The 27,160-nt window shown below is 42.3% G+C and overlaps 3 protein-coding genes across 6 annotated transcripts in view; 2 read left to right on the forward strand and 1 right to left on the reverse strand.

The window, feature by feature from the left end:
- Acaca (acetyl-CoA carboxylase alpha) overlaps positions 1-27,160 on the reverse strand; it is a 263,052-nt gene that overhangs the window by 219,190 nt on the left and 16,702 nt on the right. The window lies entirely within an intron of this gene.
- Positions 3,687-4,310, forward strand: LOC110551123 (large ribosomal subunit protein eL29). The gene has a single exon (XM_060388408.1). It carries the CDS (start codon positions 3,720-3,722, stop codon positions 3,990-3,992), a length of 273 nt encoding a protein of 90 aa, XP_060244391.1. The 5' UTR covers positions 3,687-3,719; the 3' UTR covers positions 3,993-4,310.
- Positions 7,256-25,414, forward strand: C7H17orf78 (chromosome 7 C17orf78 homolog). 2 transcript variants are annotated; one of them, XM_060387100.1, is made up of 7 exons: positions 7,256-7,461; positions 9,316-9,402; positions 9,869-10,117; positions 16,603-16,758; positions 18,463-18,587; positions 19,647-19,761; positions 22,669-25,414. In XM_060387100.1, exons 1-7 carry the CDS (start codon positions 7,404-7,406, stop codon positions 22,737-22,739), a joined length of 861 nt encoding a protein of 286 aa, XP_060243083.1. In that variant the 5' UTR covers positions 7,256-7,403; the 3' UTR covers positions 22,740-25,414. The 2 variants fall into 2 exon arrangements, with proteins under 2 accessions (XP_060243083.1, XP_060243084.1); XM_060387101.1 differs by lacking the exon at positions 16,603-16,758.

A 27,160-nucleotide genomic window follows, 5' to 3' on the forward strand; every position in this document is an offset into this window, starting at 1 on the left:
GTTTTTTGAGGCAGGGTTTTTCTGTGTAACAGTCCTGGCTGTCCTGGACTCCCTCTGTAAACCAGGCTGGCCTCAAACTCGGGATCCATCTGCGATGGGACTGAAGGATGGGACTGAAGACCTGAGCCACGACACCCAGCATATGTATAGTTTTTTAATGGAAAAATGCAACCTTTTTAAAAAACAAAACCTGGTAATTGTTCACACTGAAGGTTGACCACACAAGTTTAGTATTTGGCATTATTGTTCCCCTGTCTGCTGACAGCCTGTCTTGTTAAATAGCAGTGTCTCCAACACCTGCACTTCTAAGATAGCAATCTTCAGGTCAACCTTGGGTTGAATTAAAGAAGGATCTTAACCTTTACAGTCGTGGAGCTAGAGCTCAGTGTTAGAGTATCAGCCTAGCATGCATGGGGCCCTGGGTTCAATCCCAATACCACAAAAGGGAAGGGAAATAACCAAAGTGCCTAATGGAAGTGGAGCCTGATAGTGAAATACCCAGATGTTAGCTGGGCGTGGTGGCACACACCTGTATTCCCATCACTCTGGAGGCAGTAGCAGGATGAAGTTTGAAGGCAGGCTAGTCTACATAAAGGATTTGAGGTCAGCTAGGGCTACATAGTGAGACCCTGAATAAAATAAAATAAAACAAAATCAAGATGCAATTTCCCAGTGACCCCCAATATTTATAGTCTGACTTGGCTTCTAACATTTACCATAATTGTCCTTATGCTGTCAGATTTATCATTTCTTCTGAGGTTTTTTTTTTTGTTTGTTTGTTTGTTTGTTTTTTAATCTTTTTAGTCCTTGAAAGTCTAATGGAGCTGGAGTTATGGCTCAGTGGTTAAGAGCTCTGGCTGCTCTTCCAGAGGACCTGGGTTCAATTCCCAACACCCACATGACAGCTCACAACTGTCTATAACTCCATTTCCAGGGGATCTGAGACTCTCACACAGACAATGCATGCAAACAAAACACCGATGAACATAAAATACAAATAAATTTAGAAAAAAGAAAGTCTCATTTTTTTTGGAAGCTATCTCTTCCCCAGCTTCTATTTCCTGGGCATCCTAGCAGCAGTATGGTTACCAGCACACAGCAGTGTCTTAATTCTACTCTAATTCTGTGTGCATATTGATGACAGCATCAAAGTTTAGCACTCCTCTCTGTAACTCTGAGAATCAGGCCAGGTATAGATGTTAGTTAATGCCTCATTGATTGAAATAAAGATTAGTGCTTGGCAGTGGTAGCACATGCCTTTAATCCCAGCACTCAGAAGGCAGAGGCAGACAGATCTCTGAGTTCAATGCCAGCCTGGTCTACAGAGTAAGTTCCAGGCCAGCCAGGGCTACACAGAGACACCCTGTCTTGAAAAATCAAAAAGAAAAGAAAGATAGATGATAGATAGATAGATGATAGATAGATAGATAGATAGATAGATAGATAGATAGATAGATAGATAGATAGACAGCTAGACAGACAGACTAACACTGTACCTGAGAGGCCACTGTGCTCCTGATCTCTGCTTATCAATCTTCACGTTGCCTTTGGGAGGCAAAGCCTCCAGTAAGTTACTTAGCAGCTCTATTGATAATCAGAATTCAAGAGAGCCAGCCTCCAGCCTCTTACCAAAAACTGTGGCTCCAGTCATAAGATAAAAGGCAGAAAGGCCTTATCTGAACACCAGTCCCTTTGCCCTGGTCAACCAGTCAGATTTGTCCAGAGTTAAGAGTCTTTCGGAACCTCACGCCATAAGGTCAGCAAGTCTCCTCAGGGAAGCCTCTTTATGAGACTGGTCCTGGTGTTGAAAGGCAAGATGACATTGCATAATGAACGACAGTGTTTATACTGGAGACTGCCCACGGTATTTTCACATGGACACCAGGGCTTTCACAGTACTTGGGTTTTCACATGGCACTTTAGCTCTTCCTCCCCCCTTACGATCCAAGCCCAAACACTTCCAGTCCCTCGCTGTACTTTAGGCAGCCCCACATCTTAGTTTCTTCCTGCATGAAACCTACACACAGGTGTGTGTGTGTGTGTGTGTGTGTGTGTGAATACATATACATGCATGTACACCCATACTTCAAAACTAAACACTCTGAGAAATGTTAAAGGCCTTTTATTTAAAGGCAAAAAAATAGGATGATGTATTTAGTTCTCGCTCAGTCCTGGGATTCTGACCTTGTGTTACTCTGTTTTACAACCTACACCTCATTCTCCGACACCCATGAAAGACTTCCTGGCTAATTATTTCCTTCACCAGTCATTACTTTCTGTTTAACTTTTTCCAGTATCTCCATTACATCTATACCAGACTTGAGATTTTCCTGCTCCATGTTTAGGCAATTGTCTTCCTCAAATACCCTCAACTCCCTCATTGCTGCTGTGATAGATGAAGCACAATAAATAAGAAAAATAACAATCTTTGCGGTCTTTACTATCAAGAATCTGTGCTCAATTTTTTATTTTTTTCATTCCTTCAGTCTTTAATTTTTTGAGACTCACAGCTTGAGCTAGCCCAAATTCTTCATTCTCCCACTTCTCCCTCCAGAGGGAATACGTGTGCTAACCATGCCTGTCTTCCTTTTTTAGATCTTAAACCACATTTCAGTGCCTCTGTTTTTAAAGAGAAAATTACTTCTAATAAATGGCCTAGACATACAGACAGAAAACTTCCACACAAATCTTGTTCATCAGGGGATCTCTTGTTCCAATGTGACTGATTTGCTTAATGAGAACAAAGGATGATAACAATCAAAATTAAATACAACGGAAATGTAGCTTAAATCAATGAGTGAGATACCCATAATCGATAAACCAAAAAGAATTGATTCTTGGTAATCTAAGCCAAAGATAATGGAAGCTTCTTTTGCGCTATAGATTATGTAAAAAAAAACAAAAAAAAAAAAACAAAAAAAAACTTGAGTTCTTTAATCAGAGAGACCAGGCCTAAAATCCTGAGCCAGTCACTAATTAGCTTTGTCACTAATTAGACTGTGAACAAGTGACTTTTTTTCTGTGTCTCTGCTTACCTGACTATAGAATCGACTAAAGGGTGATATATTTGAATGAAATATAATCAAAATGTAAAGCCTCTAGTACAGAGCTTAGAATAAAGGAGGCATGGAGAAAATATTACCTCCTCTTTTCTCTTTATGCCCCCTTCACCCATTTTCTATGAGTACTTAGAATGCATTGCCCTGGGGTGCCCACTTGATTCAGAAGTCCTATGTTATCAAATTCTATATTATTAATTCAGAATAGCAGAGCAAATGCAAGGACCAAGCAACATTATGAGTGCATACCTTTAATCCCAGCACTCAGGAGGCAGAAGCAAGTGTATCTCTGTGAGTTCTAGGCCAGCCTGGTCTACAACGTGAGTTCAAGACAGTCAGGGCTGTGTAGAGAGAGACTGTCTCAAAACAAGACAAAAACAAAAAACAACAACAAAACAAAAAAACTTTAAAAACCATAAACAAACAATTAATTAAATGACAAAACAAAGAATACACAGGTTTCCAATTTAAAAGACAACCAACACCAGGATTGGTAACACGTGCCTTTAGTTCCAGAATGCAAAGCAAGCAGACCTCTGTGAGTCTGGTCTGTATACCAAGCTGCAAGCCAGTTGGAACTACATAGTGAGATCCTCTCTCAAAAAAATAAAGGTAAGTCCGGTCCCGGACGCTGCGGTAGCTGCGGGTTACTGTGCAAACATGGCCAAGTCCAAGAACCACACCACACACAACCAGTCCCGCAAATGGCACAGAAATGGCATCAAGAAACCCCGGTCACAACGATACGAATCTCTTAAGGGGGTGAACCCCAAATTCTTGAGGAACATGCGCTTTGCCAAGAAGCACAACAAGAAAGGCCTGAAGAAGATGCAAGCAAACAACGCAGAGGCAATGAGTGCGCGAGCAGAGGCCATCAAGGCCCTTGTGAAGCCTACAGCTGTTAAACCCAAGATGCCAAAGGCCCCCAGCTGAAAACTCAGCCGCCTGGCTTTCATCGCTCACCCCAAGCTTGGGAAGCAGATTCGAAGCTACATGGCTAAGGGTCATAGGCTCTGCAAATCAAAGCCCAAGGTTCAAACCAAGGCAGAGGCCACAGCTCCAGCTAAGGGCAAGGCTCCAGCTCCAGCTCAGGCTCCCAAAGGTGCCCAGGCCCGTGTGAAGGCCCCATTGGAAATGGTTCTACTGATGTGAAGACAGACGGACTGGTGTGACACACCCACCTACACACTATTTACAGATGACCAGTGTCCTATGCTGTTTTTACAAATAAACCTAAGGCAAGATCTGTTAAAAATAATAATAATAATAAAAATAAAGATAAATAAGAGGCAAATCTGAATGAATGAAAACAAGGTATTATGATTCGTATGAATGAAGGTTGCCATGATGAAGCCCATTGCTTTTTATTCCAACGTAGGATTTTTTTTAAGATTTATTTATTTATTTTATGTAGGTGAGCGCTCTGTTTTCATGCACATCAGGTTCCAGCTCCAACCTAGAATTTTTAATAAATTATTTTTAAAATAGGCAAAACATGTAGTGGTCAGAGTTAGGTAATAGGGCATGGGGAAATGGCTCAGCAGTTAAGAGCACTGGCTGTTCTTCCAGAGGACCTGAATTCAATTCCTAGAAACCACATGGTGGCTCATGGCCATCTATAAAGGGATCTGATTCTTTCTTCTGGCCTGCAGGTGTACAAGCTGACAGAGAACTCATACATTAAAAGAAGGAGGGGGGGGGGGGTTGAAGAGATTGCTCAGTGGTTAAGAACACTGGCTGCTCTTCCAAAGGACTCAGGTTCAATCCCTAGCATCCATATGGCAGCTCATAATTGTCTGTAATTCAAGTTCCAGGGGATCTGACACCTTCACACCAATGTACATAAAATAAAATAAAAATTAGATAACAGTTATTCGTAAAATAAGCCTGGTAGTTTATACCTATAACCCCAGCACTGAGGAGACTGGGGCATACTGTCACAAATTTGAGTTTGATTCTGTCTCAAAAAATAAATTAACTCATTGAAAAGACTGGTGAGATAGCTCAGCAGATGAAGGTGCTGGCTGCCAAGCTCGATAGCCTCAGTTCAATTCCCAGAATCCACACGTTAGAAGGACAGAAGCAGTGAAGGCTTATGGAGGTTAAAAACAAAACAAACAAACAAAACAAAACTTGCATGAAATCAACTAATTACAGGACCTCAGCTAGACCCTGAAGAGGCCTCCTGACTTCTGGTTCCCCTTCCAGACCCACTCGACTGTTTATTCCTTACTCTTCCAGAGGTCACAGGTGGGCACATCATCTTTGCCACTAGATATCCTCTTGCCTTAATTTTAGTTTTGTGTCTCTGTTCTACAGTGCGGCATGCTTCAACATTCAGTGTGCCTTCAGGGCATCCCTTAGTAGGTTCAGTCCCTAGAACTTACACACACACAAAAAGGGAGAGAGAGAGAAAAAAAAAAGAAAACTAGTCCAAGAAAATTGCAATTTCATTTTGACCATACATGAGATCGCTTTTGGGAAAAAAAAAATGAGATTTTCCTCCTCCTATGACACAGGGTGAGAAGTGAGACTTAAGATTTGTTCCTACCTTTGCTGCAAGGTGGCAGCACTGTCACATGGCCGCAGAAAAGTTTGCACAGAACAGCAGAGAAGAGCGTGATCATAGTAAGGGAACAGTCAACAAATACCATGAAGCCCCAGGAAAGCAACGGAGCCTTTGCATCTGCTCTCCTGCGTTGAGAGAACCAAGCAACTTCGGCAGAGGAAGAGAGCAGGTCCAGATAAGATCTGCTGCTGAGCTAGATGCCCAGCACTGCCTTTCTTCCTTCCCTATTTTAGTCAACAAACTGTCCTTTGGGATCTGCCTTCCATTAATTTTTACCCACCAAGACTTTGATGCTTAGTTTGACCAGATTTCAAGCAGTATTGATGTGTCAGGACACAGGGTGATATTTAAATTGTGATTTGATGAAAATATCAAAGCGCCTTATGGAAAGTCCTTTGAACCAGCCCTTTATGTGATTATCAATCAAGAGTTTCAGTCTCCAGAACTTTCTCATGCATAGATAAACCCATGTTAGCTTCAGTGAGGCATCTTAACAGCTGGTAGAAAGGCTCTGGACATTGACACATAATCTAATTAGATCTTTTCTTCTTTATGATCTCACCTAGCTGTGCCATCAAGAAGTCTTTCAAGTCAGGCATAGCAGTACAAACTTGTAATCTCTGTTCTTGGGAGGCAGAAGCAAGAAGATCAGGAGTCAGTGCCAACCTGGAACACAGAATGAGTTCCAAGAAAGTCTGGGCTATATGGAAATATCTCTTTAAAAAAAAAAAAGTTTTAGTCAGGCATGGTAGCACAGGCCTTTAATCCTAGCACTACAGAGGTGAAGGCAGGTAGATCTCTGTGAATTTGAAGCCAGCCTGGTCTACAGAGAGAGTTACAGGACAGCCAAGGCTGTTAGACAGAGAAACCCAGTCTTAAAAAACAAAAAATAAAGCAAACGAAGTCTTAAGAGCATAATACTAATTATATACTCTTTTCTAAAAGATATAATTTTTGGGTGAAAAATCCAATAGTAGCTACTCCCAGCTGCAGACAGTATCACTCATGTAACATATATAGCTTTCTCACAACCTCTTGACCCAATAGTCTTAAGAAAGTTGTTTTAACTATACTCATTCCATTATTCATGTGTGTAAAAACATACATAGTTCCATAGGTGTGCCTATGCTCATATGAAGTTATTGTTATAACTGTAAATGAATTCGAAAGATCTTTTGGATGAGACTTTGTTTATACCAGGGAAAAATTGAGATGCTGAGTAACCAAGTAATTTCCCCAAGGTGACAAAATAGACTTGAACTAGAACTCAGTTGTTCTGATTCCTAGAGTCCAGTGTTCTCCCCGGTGTAAGGCACTGACTCATTCCATCTTGGTTTCTTTCTCTCTTCTAGAAACTTAATAGGCATCTCCTTATTTCTTAATGATGGTGTGTATACCTATGTGCCTCCATCAGAGAGCACACCTGTGAGTGAGTACGTGCCTACCTGCAAGTCTCTGTAAAGCATATCTCTAGGTGTTTGTGCCCTTTCTCTTGGGGAAACCTCTAGATAATGACAGTTGTCAATGTTGGCATCAGCAGTGAAGTCAGGGCAGGCCTTCAAAGTCAATCATTAATAAGCAGGTTTGGCTCCTTCTCCAATCAGCTATATTCCTGGGTCTTCAGGAAACAAGGCAAAAATAGTCTGGGTAGAATCAGACAGTGAGAGTGAAACTTGCTTCCAGGACAGTAAAAGCAACGTGAGGCAAAGCTGTAAGAGGCTAAGACAGAGTAACATCAGGCTGTAGGCAATAAGTGCTCATGAGCTCGGATTGGCATGTATACCATCTTAGTCTTCAGCCTAATGATTGCATCCTATGATTCCAACAAGAATGGTAAGTACTTCTCTAGCCTAATATGCTGGAACATCCAAAAGGAAGCCTAGAAAGCATTTGGAGTCTCTTCCATCAGATAGGGATGTAGCCAATACCCAACAAGTTGTTCTTGCAGAAGTTACCCCACGTATCTTGGCATTAAGCCAAGGGAGGCATCTGTGTGTCTCATGAGACGTCTTCAGGAGTGTGGTGCTTTCTTCTTCCTTGCTTACATGGATAACATAAAAACATGGTCGACAGCTGCACTGTGAGACGTTACCACCGTTTTGTGATTGGCCTTATCTAGAGCCCTCAAATTCATGACCCCTCCTAAGATGTTACCTTCATTTCTCAGGTGGTACACTCACATAGTTTAAATGGAGATGGTAAGGGGAGATGGGGGAGCTGAGGGAAAGGTGATATGGGGATGGCACTGTTTGCTACTCTTTGGTAATTGTTGACTGACTTGAGGATTTTTGTTTGTTTTGTGCTGAGGCTGGAAAGACAGCTTCAGGATACTGGGCAAGTGCTTGACCACTGAGCGCTATCCTAGTCCTGGTAGTAACTGTGTATTTGAAATATTATTTTTCAGAGTTTCTTAAACATTTCTTCTCTAAAATTAGCTAGCTGGAGGTTAAGACAAAATAGAATAAGGTATAGCAATGGCACACTTAGGCAAATTAAGACGATTCACACCTGTAATTTTAGCACTTAGGATGGAGGCAGGAGGATTGAGATCAGAACAGAGCCAGCCTGGGCTACAGAGTGAAATACACTTTTTTTTTTTTTAAGCAGCTGAAGCTGAATGTGGTAGAGAATGCTCTTTTTTAAATTTTTTATTAGATTTATTCATTTTATTTTGTGTGCGAATGTTTGGCCTACATGCATGTCTGTGCACCACATATACACCTGGTGCCGTTGGAGGGAGGGAAAAGGCACCAGATCCCCTGGAAACAGTTAGGAATAGTTCTGAGCCGCCATGTGGGAGCTGGGAATCAAACTCTAGTTCTCCGCAAGAGCAGCTGGTGCCCTTCACCACGGAGCATTTCCTCTAGCCACTAGAGCATGCTTTTAATCTCAGCACTTGGAAGGCAGAGACAGGTAGATCTCTGAATTCAAGGCCAACCTGGTCCATATAGTAGTTCCAGGCCAGCCAGAGCTACACAGTGAGACCCTACCTCAAAAAAGAAAATTTCAAAAAGGAGAGAGAGAAAAAATTCCACACCCTGTGAGTCATAGCACAAACCATAAATAACTATGGTCTGTGGCAATCTATAGAGCACCTACATCCACGGAAATACAGAATAAACCTTAAAGGTTCTCTCCTTAAGAAAGCAGACAGGGACAGGACAGTAGTAGTACATGCCTTTAGTCCCAGAGCTTAGGAGGAAGACAGGCAGCTCTGAGTTCAAGGCCAGCCTGGTCTACAGCACTTTTCAGGACAGCCAGAACTACACAGAGAAACCCTGTCTTGAAAAGCAAAGCAAAAAAAAAAAAAAAAAAAAAAAAAAAGACAGCAGGCAGATAGAAAAAGAGAAGAGAAAAACAAACTTTTTCTTTTTTCTTTTTTTTTTTTTGAGAAAATAAACATTTTAAAAGGGAATGGATGGGTTATTTTTTTTCCATTAACTTAGTAATTACATCCCTTTCACTTTTCTTGCTTTCAGAAAGAATACACTGGTACTCAGTTTTCTTTATAATGGGGCAATTCCTACTTAAATGTATTTAACTATGTGTTTTATAGTCTCTTTCAGAGACTATTTGATCTCCCCAGTTCTGTTTTATACACAGGAACTTTATTCTTTGGTCTCTTTTCATGTCTCAGAATTCAAAAAAGAGAGAACCTAGTAAATTCTGACCCATTTTCCTTCCTAGACCTGAGAAAGAGCAGCTGCCACGTGGAACAGTTGCCTAGCTTCTTTCCAAAGAATGTGAGGAGCAACAAGGATTTGGTAATAAGAGGTAAGGAATGGAGATCATTCTGGAAAACCATTTTGCCACCCCAGGATTTTCCTTTTATTAACCTTTAAAAGATGCCTTATCTCTGCACTTCTTATAGATCTCAAATAGCATCTCAAATGGTATGTTAAAGGTACATATCTCCTCAGGAGAATAACTGGAAATGAATTTCTATATTAACTTGTTGCCTAAAATATGCCTGTATCAATCAGGTGCGGATGAAGAAAGAAAAGGATATGGTACTCAGCCATCTCTGTATTTAAGAAAACAATCTATGAGCATTTCTCTGTGCTGAATTTACTTCAGGAAGAGAAACAGACCCTGCACAGTTAGTACCATAAACACAGACAGAAAAGGAAGTGAACCAAGGGAGGGCAAAGTGCAGCTCTGGGGTTTAACAGGAGTCATGAATAAAAGTAGGTTATCTGGGCATTGCAGATTAAGAGCCAGCTCTGGTTTTTCTGTTTAGTTCTTCCAGAAATTCACACAGACATCAAAGAGGCTGTAGTCATCCAAAATCAGACTCTAGCAACCCTGCAGTGCCTCGGCTCTGGAAGGAGTGTGAGAGTCCACCTTGTATATTCAGAGAGAAGGCCAAAGGTCAAGTATACTCTGAAGAACATGGCAATCACTGCTGACCCCCACAGAAATGGCACTCCGTCCCCAAGCTGTCACCTCATGCCTGCATCCCAGTTTCAGAACGGATTCATTCTAAGAGGTAAAGTGAGATCAGATGGCTGATAGAGGTGGGTTGGCACCAACTTTCAGCTGACATCCTTGGTGGCCAGTGTTTATTTAGTAGCAGCCAAAGGCACAATGAAACATACTGTTCTCCTTTTGGGAAAAATCAGTGTCTTCTCTGAGAACCAGTTTTCTAATTCCTTTAACGAGAATTTGAAATTATACCTATATGTTTATTCATTGTGTGCACACACACACACACATACATGTGTAGGCATGGCTATATACGGAGGTTAGAGGACAACTGAGGACACCTTTGGGAGTCAGACCAAACTTAGGTCTTCAGGTTTAGTGGCAAATAATCCAAATTCTCTGGCTCCAGGCCCCATATTTCTAATTTCTAAGACCCTTTAGCTCTAGTATTCTGTGACATTTATGACAGCTATATATATATTTTTTACACAAGTTCTTATTATGTATCCCTGGTTTGCCTAGAACTGCTAATGTAGACCAGGCTAGCCTCAAATTTACAGCAACTTATTTGCTTTTGCCTCCTGGATGCTGAAATTTAAAGTGAGCACCACTGTGCTGGTGGGTGGGTCTTCTTTTAACAATACTTTGTGGGCTAGGTAAGGGGCATAGTCCTTTAATCTCAGCACTCAGGAGGCAGAGGCAGGCAGATCTCTGTGAGTCTGAGGCCAGCCAGGACTACATCGTGAGTTCCAAGACAGCTAGAGCTACACAGAGAGAATCTGTCCCCCAAAAAACAAAAATTAAAAAAACACAATATTTTGTGAATTTTGTTTATTTTTAGTGCACACAGTGAAATATACAAACAGCACATATATATAGTAAAAAGTAATTCTCCCTCCTTCTCCTGCCTCTCAACCCTTCAGTCTCCTGTCCCTGGGGACAAAAGGAACCATTATTACCTACTGTATCCCCTTTTCTCTCTCTCTGTCTCTCCCTCTCTCCTCCTTGTTCCCTCCTTGGAGACAAGGTTGCACATAGCCCAGGATGGCCTCTATTGTTACGTATCTAGAGCTAGCCTTAGATGCTAAAGCTCCCCTCTCTTCCTCCCACGTGCTGGAATTACAGACACATTCTTTCTGTCAGGTAGTTTCTAATCAATAGATTAGTATAGGAAGTTGCCCCTTTGCAAAAGGCAATCGTTTAGACTCTGCTGCTGTACTGTCAGGAAAATGACACTCAACACTTAGAGAAACTGGGGAGTAGAAGGATTAAGCAGAATGAAGGTGAAATAAACATTTAAAATCCACACTAGGAACAGAAATAAGGGGGCAGACATGGTCTCAGGATATGACACAAGAACAGCAAATTGTCTTTACATGATTCGGATGTTTCACTCACTTTATTATGCTTAAAAAAAAAATCTAGGGCTGGAGAGGTGCCTCAGTGGCTAAGAGCATGGGCTGCTCTTCCTGAGGTTCTGAGTTCAATTTGCAGCACCCGTAAGGTGGCTCACAACCATCTATAATGAGATCTGATGCCCTTTTCTGATATGCATGAAGACAAAATGCTCATATACATAAATGAATAAATATATATTTTTAAAATCTACCAGTAAAACCAAAAAGCCAAAACAAAAAACACCCAGGCATGGTAGAGCACACCTTTAATCCCCTTATACAACATACCAAGTTTGAAGCCAGCTTGGGCTATATGCGGTACTGTTTAAAAAAAAAAAAAAAGTAACTAGTTAAACTCTACCACTGATAACAGATGGGAGGGCCCTTAAAAACCCAAACCTCACTCACTATCAATTTATTTGGACTTTTCCCTTTACCCTGACACCCTGCTTGAACCAACCACAGTACTGGCCTTAAGTCCTTTTCCAGTCTGCAGTTCTCTGAGTGGTGCTATATTATGCTATATGCTATGGGACCTGAGGTAACTAAGGACATTAGCTGTTAGAAATTCTGAACCAGGAAACCTGGGGTTTAAGGAGGAGGAGAGGGAAGAAAGATGTTAAAGATCTACCTGCCCTGTTGAAAATATTTGCCTTCGGGGTGGCCTTGGGGTTTTGAGCGCCTTCCAGGAGGAAGACTCTTCCTCCTCCCAGATGCTTGCTGAAGGCAGAGGTTCTGAGATCTGGAATCTGAGCCAGGACCCATTTGAGCCACATGAAGAGACCATGTAGACATATATTGGTTAGTTCAGCCCTAATCACCATTCACCACATACTTCTATGAAACCATGATGTCAAATCTCAAACAACTATCTTAAATGGACTTTTGAAATGAACTTTCTCTCTGAGTCTGAAGATGCCTATTTGGAATTTAAACCACATTAAATCACCAAGATGTGGTAGATCTCAATTAAGTTAAAAATAAAAACTAGGTAAATGGTCAGACTTATACAGAAAGATACAGGAGAGATGCATTCTGGAGTTGCTACTCTGGATGACGTCAGTCAGCAGAGGGAGGGGTCTAAAACACAATTAGACCACATCAATGAAAATATCCTCAAAGTAAAGTATTGGAATTGTAAGGATGAGAACTTTCCACAACACAGATGGTTATCACAAGACATGGGCCAAACAAGAAAGGTAGAAAAGAAACGTAAGGTAGGGGCAGAGGCCACCGCCCAGCTGATAGAGTGAACGCCTCTCAGCTGCTTTTGGTCAGGGAGTCTTCTCACAGCAACCGTGGCAAGCAGTTACAATACAGTTTGTATTTCCTGTTCTTATCCCTCAGATTTTACATTTAGAAGCTTTCCAATTACCTATCAGGTTTCAGATTTCATAGGGACCTGTCTGTTTTGTTTTGTTTTGTTTTTTTGGGGGGGAGGTGAGATTGTTTTCAAGATAGGGTTTCTTTGTGTAGCCCTGACTGTCCTGGAACTCACTCTGTAGACCAGGCCGACCTCAGACTTAGAGATCTGCCTGCCTCTGCCTCTCAATTGCTGGGAGACCTGTTTTTAACGGGGCACAAGAAAGATAAAACTCCCTGTCTGGTTTTGCTTTGTTTTGTCTTTTTGAAACTGGTTCTCATGTATGCCAACTCACTATGTAGCTGAGCATAAGCCTCAACTCCTGATTCTCCTGCCTCTACCTCTTGACTGCTGAGAGTACAAGTGTACGCCACCACACATGGCCATTTCATCCATTTGATAATTCTTCTCTAGTTTGTTTGTTTGTTGAAACCTGTGTAGCCTTGGCTGGCCTGGAACTCACTTTGTAGACTGAGCTGGCTTCAAACTTACAAAGACTGACTTGTCTCTGAGAGCTTCCAAGTGCTGGAATTAAAGGTATGCCCAGTCACATCTGACAAATATTTTCTTGTGTGATTTTTTTTTTCCTTTCCTTCTTTTGTTTCGTTGTTTTGGAGAGACAGGATTGTTCTCTATATAGCTCTGGCTGTACTGGAACTGGCTCCATAGACCAGGCTGGCCTCAAACTCAGAGATCCACTTCCTTCTGCCTCCCAAGTGCTGGGATCAAAGGCATGCACCACCACTGCCTAGAGGAAATAAATTGTGTTTTCAAACCTGTTCCACCTTGATGTTCAGTTACCTCAGAGATAAGACCTAAAAGAGATGACCTGCCAACACAAATGGACATTAAATCAAAGGATTAGGAAAACACTGAAAGATGATGCCTATTCAGTAGACATTTAAGTCACATTTCTCGGGAGGGTGAATACAGGCCATATCTGTCTGTGCCATTATCCCTGTGGCTACAGAGCAGAGTTCTTCTGCTTAGACAGACAATCTCTAGGCTATCCCTATCTTTCAGTCCAAGTACACTCAGCCTGCAAAGTGTTTTCATACCTTCTTTCTCATTTTTATTTGTTTGTGATCTTTACAACACCAATGAGAAATAAATACAGCAAGTATTTTTTTATTACAACCATATTACAAACAGGGAAACCAAAACTCAGAAATTATGTAACTTGTCCAAAGTGAGTTTTTATCTTCAAATGTGCATGCTACTATTTAAGAGAACTGACTGCAGCCAGGTGGTTGTAGCACACACCTTTGATCCCACCACTTGGGAGGCAGAAGCAGGTGGTTCAAGGCTAGCTTGATCTACAGAGCAAGTTCCAAAACAGCCGGGGATACAAAGCAAAATCCTGTCTTGAAGGAAAATAAAACCAAAAACCTAAAGACAAGCAATGATAAGAAACCAGGTAAAATGGAATAAGGGCCCACAAAATGGCTCTGAATATGAAGGAGCTTGCTGCCCAATGATGCAAACCTGACAATCTGAGGTAGAAGGTAGAAGGTGAGACCCACCTTCACAAAGTTGAACTCTGACCGCCATATGGATGCCTAGGTATGCACCACCCCTAGTGAATAATAAGGTTTGAAATGGAATAAAAGATTAAGTTTAGTCACACACCTATAACCTCAGCAGTTGAAAACCTGAGGTAGGAGTCTCTCTTCATTTCTGAGGCCAGTCTGGGTATGTAGGGAGTTCAATGCTAGTAATGGACTCCTCCATAGTCACAGCCTGTCTTAAATAAAAAGGGGTTAGGGTTTAGAGAAATAATCACCTGCCTCAAAAGGAAAAAAAAAGTAATAACCTCCTCCCTACAGAAGGTCATTCTTTAGATCAAAACTTTGCAATAAATCCTTATTTCCAAAGCCTGTAACTTGTCACATGGAGCCTAGAGCCTGTATCCTGTCCCTCTGAATTTCCTCCCTTGTTCCTCCATGCTGGCGGCTGGCGGCCTCACTGCTTCCCTACAACTGTAACATGTCAGCACACCCTGCTATGGGTGCTTCATTCCCACTGTTCCCTTCACCTAGGCTGCGCCTCTCAAGTCTCGACTCAGTTCTGCCCTCAGAGGAGCCTGACTGTACCACAGGCTGTCCAACTATTACCTATGAATACTCTGCAAACTCTATTTTGCAGGGTTTACGGTTGTTGTTGTTATTGGTTTGGGATTTTAAAGATTTATTTTTAGTTTCTGTATGTTTGCCTGAATGTATGTATGTATGTGTACCACATGTATATGGATGCCAGTAGAGGCTAGCAGAGGGCCGGAACTGAAGTTACAGACAGTTGTGAGTGGCAGTTATGAGTGCGGAGCTGGGCAGTAAACCCAGGTCCTCTACAAAAGCAGCAAATGCTCTGAACCACCAAGCCATCTCTCCCATCCCTAAATTTGACTGCTAAGACAGAGTCTTATACTAACTGGCTAGGAAATCACTCGTTAGCCCAGGATGGCCTTGAGCTCCTGGCAATCCTCCTGCTTTAGTGTCACCAGTGCTGGGATTACAGGTATGAGCTGCCACAACTGGCTTCTTGTTCTGGGGGACTTTTTTGTTTGTTTGTTTTGTTTTGTGTGTGTGTGTGTCTCACTATGGAGCCATGGCTAGCCTGGCTCTCATTAAATAGACCAGGCTGATCTTGAACATAGAAACCTGCCTGCCTCTGCCTCCTGAGTGCTAGGATGGAAGGTGTGTGTATTTGTATTTATTTTTCTTTTTTCAGCACAGATGGGCTTTTTGCTTTTTTAAAAGATTTTTTTTTATTTATTTATACAGCATCTGAGAGACAGCACACATGCATCTGAGAGACAGCTTCTCTCAGTAGCCCTAGTTGTCCTGGAACTCACTATGTAGACCAGGCTTGACTCTGCCTCCTGAGTTCTGGTATCAAAAGGTGTGTGCCACTACACCCAGCTCTAATTTTACTATTTTAAGCAGCACTTATCCTAATAAACAGTAACTTTTTTTTTTGAGGCAGTGTCATGCTAATTAGCTGCAACTAGCTTGTACTCACTATGTAGTCCATGCTGACCTTGAACTCACCGTCATCTTCCTGCCTCAGCCTCCAGAGTGCTGGGACCAACTATAGACATGCGCCACTACACCCAGCCATGAAATGTACTATAGTCATTGTTGTTCCTGCTTCCTCTGTCCGGACCCCTGACTTCTTTGCTCTCTTGCTATTATGAACCCAACTGATATAAAGTATTGAGGCAGGGCCTGGCATATAATAGACACTGGCTTTTGAACATTAAATGGATGAAAGTGAGAACATGAAGCTGGGTGCCTTTCTGTCTTCTAGTTCCTCTTGCTTTCTTCACTGTCTTCTCAGAGTAGTTGACTGGGCTCTGCTAAACAGACCTCCAACAGTCATTCACACATTTTGCATTTCATGTTCTTCCCTGGACTTTGGAACCACCTCTGTTAATGAAGGGAATTCTCAGTAGTGTTACACCCTCCGCCTTTATTATTATTAATGACCAAAAGAGTGACAGGCAAGCAAGATATAGTCCCTTCCTTCTCTGATCCTAGTCAAAGGCCTCCTAGGGAATTAACCTATATCTCTTTTTAGCATCTCCGGCCTCATTTATTCTTAGCATTGTTCTGTGCCTACACCTAAACCCTATGAACATACAGGTCAATGGGGCCACAGTTAGAAATGTAGTATGGAGTGAGCAGAGCTAGGGTTTTATCAGGCACAGCCAAAGCAGGCTGATGCTGTCCTACAGCTGATGCTGTCCTGCAGCTGATGCTGTCCTACAGCGGCTTCTTTGTTGTTTTGTAGCTTTTTTGCCAGGGATCTCTCGATGCATTACATACCCAGCGAAGGGCAGATCTGCCTTATCAGAGATGGAGCCCATCACTACCACCTCTACAACTCCTAGAAGTGAAGGACAGAAAACCACAAGCACTGGAACTTTTTCCATCCCTTTGACACAAGGTACAAATTAAGTAGGGATAAAGCAAGAATAGAAGAAAAGGAGACATCTTGACTCCAATATTATGCTGGGTCTCCTAGAAATTTCCTGGAGGTTGAAAAGTTATTTTGTATTTAAAAAATTGTTTTGCTGGGCAGTAGTGGTGCATGCCTTTAATCCCAGCACTCAGGAGGCAGAGGCAGGTGAATCTCTGAGTTTGAGGCAAGCCTGGTCTACAGAGTGAGTTCCAGGACAGCCAGGAATACACAGAGAAACCTTGTTTTGAAAAAAGAAATTGTTCCATGTTTTAATGGGGAAAAAAATGTTCTCCATAGGAAGTTCCCAAAAACATCTGTAGTTTGGCACAATTAATGATCCTTTGTCTTGGGGATGGAGAGATGGCTCAGTGATTAAAAGCCATCTTGTTCATGCCTTGTAGAGGACCCAGCTTTGGATCCCAGGATGGACGTCAGGTAGCTCAAAGCCACCTGTAATTCTAGTTCCAAAGGATCTGATGGCTCCTGGCATCTGAGGGCACCTGCATGCATATGGTGAACATAAAGTCACAAGGAACTCACATATACACATAAATAAAAAGAATAAATCCTCGTTTTTTAAAAATAATAACCCCTTACTTCCATGAAAGTGAACTTACCCTGTAGCCAGATTTGGAGACAGACTAAATCCAACTGGTACATGATACCAGCCACTTGTGTGTAGAGAGGTATAATATTTAAATATTAAGCAATCATGAACAGAGATGACACCAACCAACCACATGATTTCATCTTCACTGTTTTGAAAAATAGCCCTTCCTAAATTGACCAAGACTCAAATTCTGTAAGATTCAAGTTTGGGTTGTCTTACTGGTATGAACAGCCTTGGCTTATTCCAGTAGAAAACTAAATATGAGATTAGTAATAACACAATAAATATGAGTCTCTTGCTCTGGATTTGGCTTATGACTCAAATGCAATGACAATGAACCTTGTTCTTCCTATGTACTCCTAAAACCAAGACAGTAAAGGAGATGTTTGTTTTTGTTTCTTTTTGAGACAGGGTCTCACTATGGAGCCATGGCTAGCCTGGCTCTCATTAAATAGACCAGGCTGATCTTGAACATAGAAACCTGCCTGCCTCTGCCTCCTGAGTGCTAGGATGAAAGGTGTGTGTATTTGTATTTATTTTTCTTTTTTCAGCGCAGATGGGGCTTTTTGCTTTTTTAAAAGATTTTATTTTATTTATTTATACAGCATTTTGCTTCCATGTGTGTGCCTACACATCAGAAGAGGGTACTGGATCTCATTAGAGATGATTGTGAGCTACCATGTGGTTGCTGGGAATTGAACTCAGGACCTTTGCAAGAGCGGCAAGTGCCCTTAACCTCTAACCTCTGAGCCATCTCTCTAGCCCTTTTTCCTTTTTTTTTTTTTAAGGTTGGGAACTTCAAGAGGATGGACTGGGTGGGAATGATGGGCTATGTGCAGCCAAGCCTTCAGAATCAGCCATGCATGACAATAGAGAATCCCAAGTCTTAGGGAAGGTGGCTCATTCATGCAAAAGGCTAGAGAGAAGCTTATGATGTCACTTCTGAACCCCAAATGGAAATTCAGTTCTGCCTCTGAGTAAGGCTGTCCTTGATTAGTCTGTGAGCAAGGAAACCTTCAAGTCCAGGTGAGCCTTGCTCATGATTTCTTTTCTCCCTCTCCATCCCTCTTTCCTTTTAGACACAGACATGTACCTAAAGAAGAGGCAGCAATGGAGCATTGTAATCAAGGCTCTGATTGCTGCTACTCTGCTGCTCAGTGGCGTCCTCATTATAGTATTTGTCATCTTTGAAGTTCCATGCCCGGTAAGTTTGCTGATGTATACTGATGTACTGAGTCCCAGGCTTCATCAATAAAGGCTGTCTTCTGTTGGAAAGGCAGTATAGCAGAAGGAAAGCAAACATTAGCTATGGTTTGTGGAAAACTGCTTTGACTTCTCCATTCCTACAGCTACCTTATCTGTCATATAGAGCTCTTGACATTTGCTTTACTTGTGGCTGTGGAAGTTAACTGGGATCCATCCCATTTGAGAGGCACCCGTCACATCGAAGGTGTGTCATCTGTACACACACACACACGTACACACACACACACACACGCACACACACACACACACACGCACATTATTCTGTGTCAAAAAACTGGACAGATGTGGTGGCATACACCTTTAATCCCAACACTCCGGAGGCAGAGGCTGAGCCCTTGGCTATCCTAGAACTCACTCTGTCAACTAGGCTAACTTCAATCTCGGAGATCCAGAGATCCGGTTGTTTCTGCCTTCCTTGGGTTAAAGGAGTGTGCCACCAATGCCTGGCTCGAAAGTTCTCTCTCTCTCTAATTATTTTTATTTTATGTGTGTTGGTGTTTTGCCTGCATGTGTGTCTGTGTGAATATGTAAGATCTTGGAGTTACAGACATTTGTGAGCTGCCACGTGGGTGCTGGGAATTGAATCTGCGTCCTCTGGAAGAGCAGTCAATGTTCTTAACCACTGAGCCATCTTTCCAGCCCCCTCAAAGGTTCTCTCTTCTTAATGTGAACTCCTTACTCTCTACTCTAGAAGTGTAGCTCTAGAGTTGTCCTTAGAGATGAGGAATTTTTTTCTAGAATCATAGAACTTAGGAGGTGGGGAGCAGACCAGAAATTCCAGCCAGCCCTGCCTATACTGCAAATCTGACACCAGCCAAATTACCCGAGAGATAGATAGATAGATAGATAGATAGATAGATAGATAGATAGATGGATGGATGATTGGGGGCGGATAAGAAAATAAAGTATTCTTTCTTTTAAATGGTTTGACATGAGGTTTAGAAGATAATCAACATGTATCAGCCTCTGAAATGATAACCAGTCATTCTTTCTTCAGAGTCCATGCCTCAGAGTCAGACAGCTGTGCCAATGCCACTGGCTATGGAGAAGGGAAATGAAGGAAGACCAGCAATCTGGGACAAATGAGTCCCGCCTGGACTCTCAGCCTGAGAAGGGAAGTATTCTCTGTAGAGTTTATGCCATCTGTTTAGAGAAAACAATGTTAACATGTAACTGGTGGGATGTAGGGAAAAGTTTCCGTTATAAATTGAATGTAATAAATTATTCTGTGTCAAAAAACTGGACAGATGTGGTGGCATACACCTTTAATCCCAACACTCCGGAGGCAGAGGCTGAGGCAGGCAGATCTCTGAGTTCAGCCCAGCCTGGTATACATAATGAGTTCCAGGCTAGGAAAAAAAAAAGTTATTTGGCTGGGTGTGGGAGTATACACCTATAATCCTAGCACTTTGGATGTGGAGAGAGAATCAATAGTTTAAAGTCAGCTTCATCTTCAGCTTTAGAGGAAGTTTTTGGCCACCCTGGGCTACAGGAGATACCATCTAAACAAAAACAAATAAATGAGGAGGAGGAGGAGAAGGAAGAAAGACAAAAGCAGGGAAGAAAGAAGGAAGTTGGAGAGACAGAAAATACTTATTTCTGGGACCTAAACAGACTTAATCAGAATGTCTAGTGTCTAGAGTGGGACCAGGAATCTTCAGTATTTTTTTAAAGAGATATTTATTTATTTCACATTTGTGACTGCTTTATCTGCATGTACACCTGTATGCCAGAAGAGGGAATCAGATCCCAGTATAGACAGTTGTGAGCCACTATGTGGTTGCTGGGAATTAAACTCAGGACCTCTGGAAGGACAGACAGGGCTTCTGCTAAGCCATCTCTACAGCCCAGGAATCTTTATTATTAAGATGGGTTCTCACTATGTTAAAGTGAGACTATCCTCAATTCTTTTTTTTTTTTTTAACCTCAAGTCATCCTCCTGCCTCAGCTTTTCAAGAAGCTTGGAATACAGACTTATGATACTATGCTTTTTATTTATTTATCTATTGCTTTGTTTTGTTTTAAGACTGTGTTTTTCTGTGTAGCCTTCCCTGTCCTGAACTGACTTTGTAGACCAGGCTGGTCTCGAACTCAGTGATCTGCCTGCCTCTGCCTCCCTGAGTGCTGGGATTACAGGTGTGTGCCACCGCACCAGCTTTATCCTTAAAGTTTTAACAAGCTCCCTAAGGTGGCTGGAGCAGGGACCTCAGAGGTTAAGAGCAGTTCTTACTACCCACACAGCAAGACTCACAACTACCTTGTAACCCCAGTTCCGTGGGTTACAATGCCCTCTTCTAGCCTTCTTGGGTACAAATATGATGCCTACATAGACAAGCAGCCACCCACATGTAAATATAAATTTTAAAACAAGCTCTATAAGCATAAGTAGACTTGTGGCGAAATTAATCCTTCAGGTCCCATGGACCTAGACCAAGGTTTGTATCCAGTGTTCTAAGTTTTACATTTCTTTTTTGTTTGTTTGGTTGGTTGGTTTTGGTTTTGAATTTTTGAGACAAGGTTTTTCTGTGTAATCCTGCTGTCCTCAAACTCCCTCTATAGACCAGGCTAGCCTCGAATTTACAGATATCTTCTTGCCTCTGCTTCCTGAGTGCTGGGATTAAAGGCGTGCCAGCACTACCTGGTTAAGTTTTACATTTCTTTAGGAAGGTTCCCCCTAATTGTAAGATCTTTAGCATTATAACATGTATGCTCACTCTGGGTAACTTTCAGATACAGCAATGTTTACCATCTGTTACACTTCAACCCAGTTTAAGGACTTGGCAAAGCAACTTTCATTCTCTTTATCTTGGGTTTCCTGACAAGATTATAAATAGTGCCTTTTGGTGTCTGAACTGACACTTCAGGGCTGATTCACCAGGGCTGCTCTTAATCCAGACTCCCAAGCCAGGAGTAGACTCAGCTTTGGAATAGTAGACAGTGATAAATGGACACTTTCCCCGAGACATCCAGACACTCACTAAGGTAAACAGACAAGGTATTCACAGAGCATCATAGTAAGACTGTCTCAAAAACAAATAAACAAAATCACCCATCAAACAAACAGCCACTCCCCGGCACTAAACTAAACAAGGTAAAATTTATAGCACTGAGAACTGGTCTCAAAGATAATGTAGTAAAGAGGGTTTGATCCCCAGCACCACACACACACACACACACACACACACACACACACACACACACACACTGCAGCCTAGCAACAGACTCTTCCTTATCATGGTACCAGACAAGTGAACTTAATTGTTCTCTTGGGCTAGATTAGTATTCTCTAATCTTATGAGGATGGGTGTTTCGCCAGCATGGATTTATGTGCACCATGTTTATGCCTGGTGCCCATGGAAGCCAAAAAAGTGTAGGATTCACTCAGGACTTCATCCACTCTCCACAGATGTGGTGGCACACCCCTATATTCCCAGCACTTGGGAGATGGAGGCAGGAGGATTAAGAGTTCAAGGCAGTCTCCACAACATAGTGACATAGCTTGATATTCAAGAGACCCTGTCTCAAAAAGAAATAGTCACTAAGACCCCAAAATCTCTGTCTACATCCCTACCTCTTAAACACATAATGAGATCCTTTGGGTTTGCTTCAAGGACTGAAGTAGAACTCCTGTGCTTATGGGATCTGAAATAGCTGCACACTCAGGGCATTTTCCATTCAAGGAAACTTGGTCAAGAAAGAGGCGAGGCCAGGTAGTGGTGGCGCACACCTTTAATCCAGCACTCAGGAGGCAGAGGCAGGAGGATATCTGTAAGTTTGAGGCCAGGCTACACAGAGAAACTTGGCTTTAAACAAAACAAAACAAAAGCAGTGTGTGTGGGGGATGCTGGGCATTCTGCTAGTGATTTGTGTGGTGTTCACATATTCTCAGAACAACTGCTGGGCAGCAAAGAGGCAAACTCAGGTGTGCTTGATTTATGCGGGGCTTTCTCCTCCACGACCCCTTGCTGATTCAGCTCATTTGCATCCTCATTTACCTTTCATGTGTCCTTTCCATCTTCAGGTTGTTCCTAACTCTTCAGACTCAAACAGAACTCCAGGCATCACCGTAATCCACCAGACATACTTCTGAGTTCTGCTTCGCCACACTCTAACTGCAAGGGCTGTCTTCCACACCAACGTCTCCTTACAGCGAATCAGACACACGTGTCTTCACAGGGACATTATCATCAAACGAGACGCCAGGGCACTAAAGGCAGACCCTGGGTTGAGCAGATCTACCCTCATGCCACTGCAGCTGACATAGCCATAAGCCTCTGCGATTCACTTTGTACATCCACAGCCAGGTTCTCCTTCCATCCCGGCAATGAAGATGAAGTCCTTGCCTCCAGGTGTTAAGGAAGGGATGTGGCACTTGCTCTGATGAAAGACTAAGGCAGCCTCCCAAGACCCGAAGCTGATAGGGTGGTACATTCCAACTCCTCCCTTACTCTCCCAGCTTCTTCGTGCTCAGAGGATGTCCACCAGAGGCACCTGCCCGCCCAGGGCTCATGATTTATGACTTAGCCTGTCAGTACACACAGCTATCAACAGCCTGGTAAAGGGAACCCAGCCTTAAGATTCCCCAAAGCCCTTCTTAATAAGTCATTCCTTCAGTGTTTCAGGAGAGCAGAAATACAGCATTCAAATGAAACCTGAAAGTTAAAAATTCCTAAAGTAGATCTGATGTTATGCTTTTTTTCTTCTTCTTTTCTGGCACTGTAATTTGGACCAAAGTCCTCACACACTGCAAATACCCTACCTCTGAGCTATATACTAAGCCCTTTTTGTAAAAGTAACTTTTACTTTGAGACAGGGCCCCATGACAGAGACAGAGTTCCCATGACCTGGAACTCTCTGGGTAAGCCTTGATCTTTTAGCTCTCTTGCTTCATTCAGCCTCTAAGAGGAGCTGGCAATACAAGAGTGCACCATCAGGCCTGCCTATGCCTTATTTAATTTTTGTTGTTGTTTTGGTTTTCAAGACAGAGTTTCTCTGTGTAGTATTAGCTGTCCTAGACTCTCTTTGTAGACCACAGAGATCCACCTGCCTCTGCCTTCCTAAGTGCTGGGATTAAAGGTGAGCACCACCACCACCTGGCAATGCCTTACTTAATTTTTATTTTTATTTTTTTGACAAGATTTTATGTTTGTAGCCTAGGCTGACCACCAACTTCCTATGTAGCTGAGAATCACCCTGAACTCCTGACCTTCCTGCCTTCACCTCCTGGCTAGGCATTGTTTTTACCAAACACTTCAATGCAACTGCCAATGAGTCCTCATATGCCAGCATATGAGCTGCATATGGTTTTGATAAGGACTCCAGCATAAAATGATTATAAGATAATCCCTCTCACAGGGGCACAGCTATGAATAACTGCTTAAATGAGAATTCAGTGAGGGCTGGGCAGTGGTGGCACATGTCTTTAACCCCAGCACTCAGGAGGCAGAGGCAGCAAGAGGCAAGCAGATGTCTGAGTTCAAGGTCAGCCTCGTCTACAGAGTGAGTTCCAGGACAGCCAGGGCTACACAGAGAAACCCTGTCTTGAAAAGGGGGGGGGGGGTGTTCAATGAGAAAGCAGAAATAGGGACTGAAGCAACTGAAGTAATGAATGGTGTTGTCCTGTCTCTTACCCTACGACTGTAAAACCATTCCAACTGCCAAATGTTCTATATTTCTTCATATACATATTATTCCACATATTCCACACACACATATATATGTGTGTGTGTGTGTGTGTGTGTGTGTGTGTAGGTCCAAGGATGACCTTTAGCTCATGATCTTCCTGCCTCCCACTTCCCTTGCACTGGGATTACAATCATGTGTCACCAGGTCTGGCAAGTCATTCTGTTTGCTTAGTTCTCTAGAAGACCGCACAAAGTCTAACCTTCCTCCTTCCACTTTAAGTCCTGTTCCCAACACAATTCTTGAAAGCGTACTAACTAAGCAGGGAACAGGCTGAGCCAGGAAGAAAGGACCAACACAAAGCAATGATGAGTCAGTTTCCTGGAAGAGCTGAAGAACCTCTCAAATTCCACAGAACACACTCTCAGCAGACAGAGGACAAAAGACTGTGTGTGACGTTGGGTTGGAGGTGTGAGTGGATCATCTGCACCTACTAGGGATTCAAAGCATTGCCTCAAGTTTATCTGACATCTGTTATTTCACTTGACTGTATACTTGAGCAAGAAATGACTACTCTTTCCCAGGTCTAGAGTATTAAAAAGAGTCTATTTGATTCTAGGATTAATACCAGCACCCATCCCTACCCTCACCCACAACAGAATGTCCCATAACTGGAAACATGAGATTTCCTAGAAGATGAAATGGCTGAGTCTTTGCTCATCGGTTTGCTCCTCTGCAAGAGTGAAATCTGGGTAGCATCTGTACTGACTTCCTTCATGGAAATTGACACGGTCAAAACTGTGCATTTTGTCTGGAGACAGTTGTCTTCCTAAGGATTTCACTCCCTAATCAGTTAACAGCTTTGAACCACTCCCCCCCTCTCCGGTTGGAGGGAGGATTTTAAAAACCAGGAGATGAGAGAGAGAGAGAGCAGAGAAGAAGGGGGAACTCCTGTGTGGACTTTGGGATGTGGACTTCAGTCTGCAGATTGCTCCAGAGTCAGACACAAATGCTCGTGTCATCATTTTAGATGATGCTCTTATAAAACACTTCAGTGTAACTGCCAGTGAGCCCTCTGCCTGCCGCCAAATTTCCATTGAGAATTCTTTCTCATTAAAATATCATATATTGTTTTTCTGATTACGACAGTGCATTCTCATTATCAAAATTTATAGAAGATGATTGAAAGTGTAAAGGAATATAAGAATAATAGTTACATTTACTCTCTTCTTCCACAGGTGACCAGTAACACTGATACCACTTTTGTAGGCATTATAAATATATGTACATATGAAAAGAGACATAGCATAACACTCTCCATACTACTTTTAACCTGATGCCCTTTTCTTCCACTAATACATTATCCTCATTTTCCAATTGCCACACTAACCATCCTGTGTTTATTTTCAGTTTTAAAGGGCTAGAAGTCTTCCTTTCTAAAGGATCTGTACGGCCTGGGTACCTTTTGTTTTGCTTTGCTGGACAAGGTCTCAAGCAGCCCAGCTCTGAGTTCACAATGTAGCTGAGGTCAGTCTTGACCTTCTGATTTATTTTCTCTCTCTGGCTCCTAAGACGGTGGAATACATCACCCTACCTGGATAATATTCCCTCTCACTCTGCAACCCAGGCTGATCTGACCTTACTATGTGGACTAGACTGTTATGGTCCTCTTGCCTCAGCTTCTCAAGGCATGAACCAGCTCCCCAAGGCATGAACCAGTTTCTCAGCTTTCCAATACTTTTTGATAGGTCCAAAGATTAAGGCAGATAGTTGCTTGGTGCAAACAAGACAAGTTCACAAAAACCTCCACTTTGAACTTTTGAAGCTATTGCCTAATGACACTGAGTAAATAGCTGTATTTGCAGGGTGTTAAAAGGACTACTTTGAAGCTAGACACGATGGCTCAGACCTCAAAATCCTAGCACTCAGACAGCCAAGGCGGGAAGACTGCCATGAATTCCTCCAGGCCAGCATGAACTACATAGTGAGTTCTCTGTCAGCCTTGAGACTCAGAGAGAGTAATGGAATGCTAATAACTAGAAAGCAGAAGTGGGGACTCTTTGGAGAAGAAAGATATCATGGGGTAAAACAGTGAGATTCAATTATGATGCATCAACAATGATGCATTTTTGTACATTAAGCAAAATAAATAGAAAATAAAAAGGGTTGCTAGAAAGGGTTTTTTTTTCCCTAAAAAGGGCTATTTTGTTATACAGAAACATAAAATACAAATTATAAAAATATAAAGGGCTAGAAAGACTGCTACTTTTCCGGAGGAACTGAGTTTGGTTCCTAGCTCCCACACCAGGCAGCTCACAACCACCTGTACCTCTAGTTCCAAGGGACATGACACCCTCTTCTGGCTTCCACAGGTACCCACACACATGTGACATTTATTTACAGAGGACTACCCCGTACACACACAAACATTCACATAAATTAAAATAACAAAAATAAATCTAAGATATTATCAACACTTAAATATATATAAATTTTTATCTACATTTTGCCATGTCTTCCTTTTCAGATTTACTTAATGTGCACATGTGTTTTGTCCTTATGTACGTACATGCACTATGTATGTCTGGTGCCTGTGGTTGTGAGCTGACAGCTGGGTCCCCTACAAGAGCAACAAGTGCTCTTCCCTGCTGAGCCATCTCTCCAGTCCCCACCCATTTTCTCATTTTTTAGCTGTAACTGTGACGGAATCAAAACTGACCAAGCTGGTTGTAGTGGCAAATGCTCATAATCCCTCTACTGCGGTAACTGAGGTAGGAGACTTCCCATGAGTTTGAAGCCAGCCTGGGCTACATAACGAGTGTAAGACCTGTCTGTGCTATATAGAGCATCTTTACCTCAAACAAACGAACAAAAAAGTCAAACTGATGT

This window comes from Meriones unguiculatus, chromosome 7, assembly GCF_030254825.1.
Source record: "Meriones unguiculatus strain TT.TT164.6M chromosome 7, Bangor_MerUng_6.1, whole genome shotgun sequence".
NCBI lineage: Eukaryota > Metazoa > Chordata > Mammalia > Rodentia > Muridae > Meriones > Meriones unguiculatus.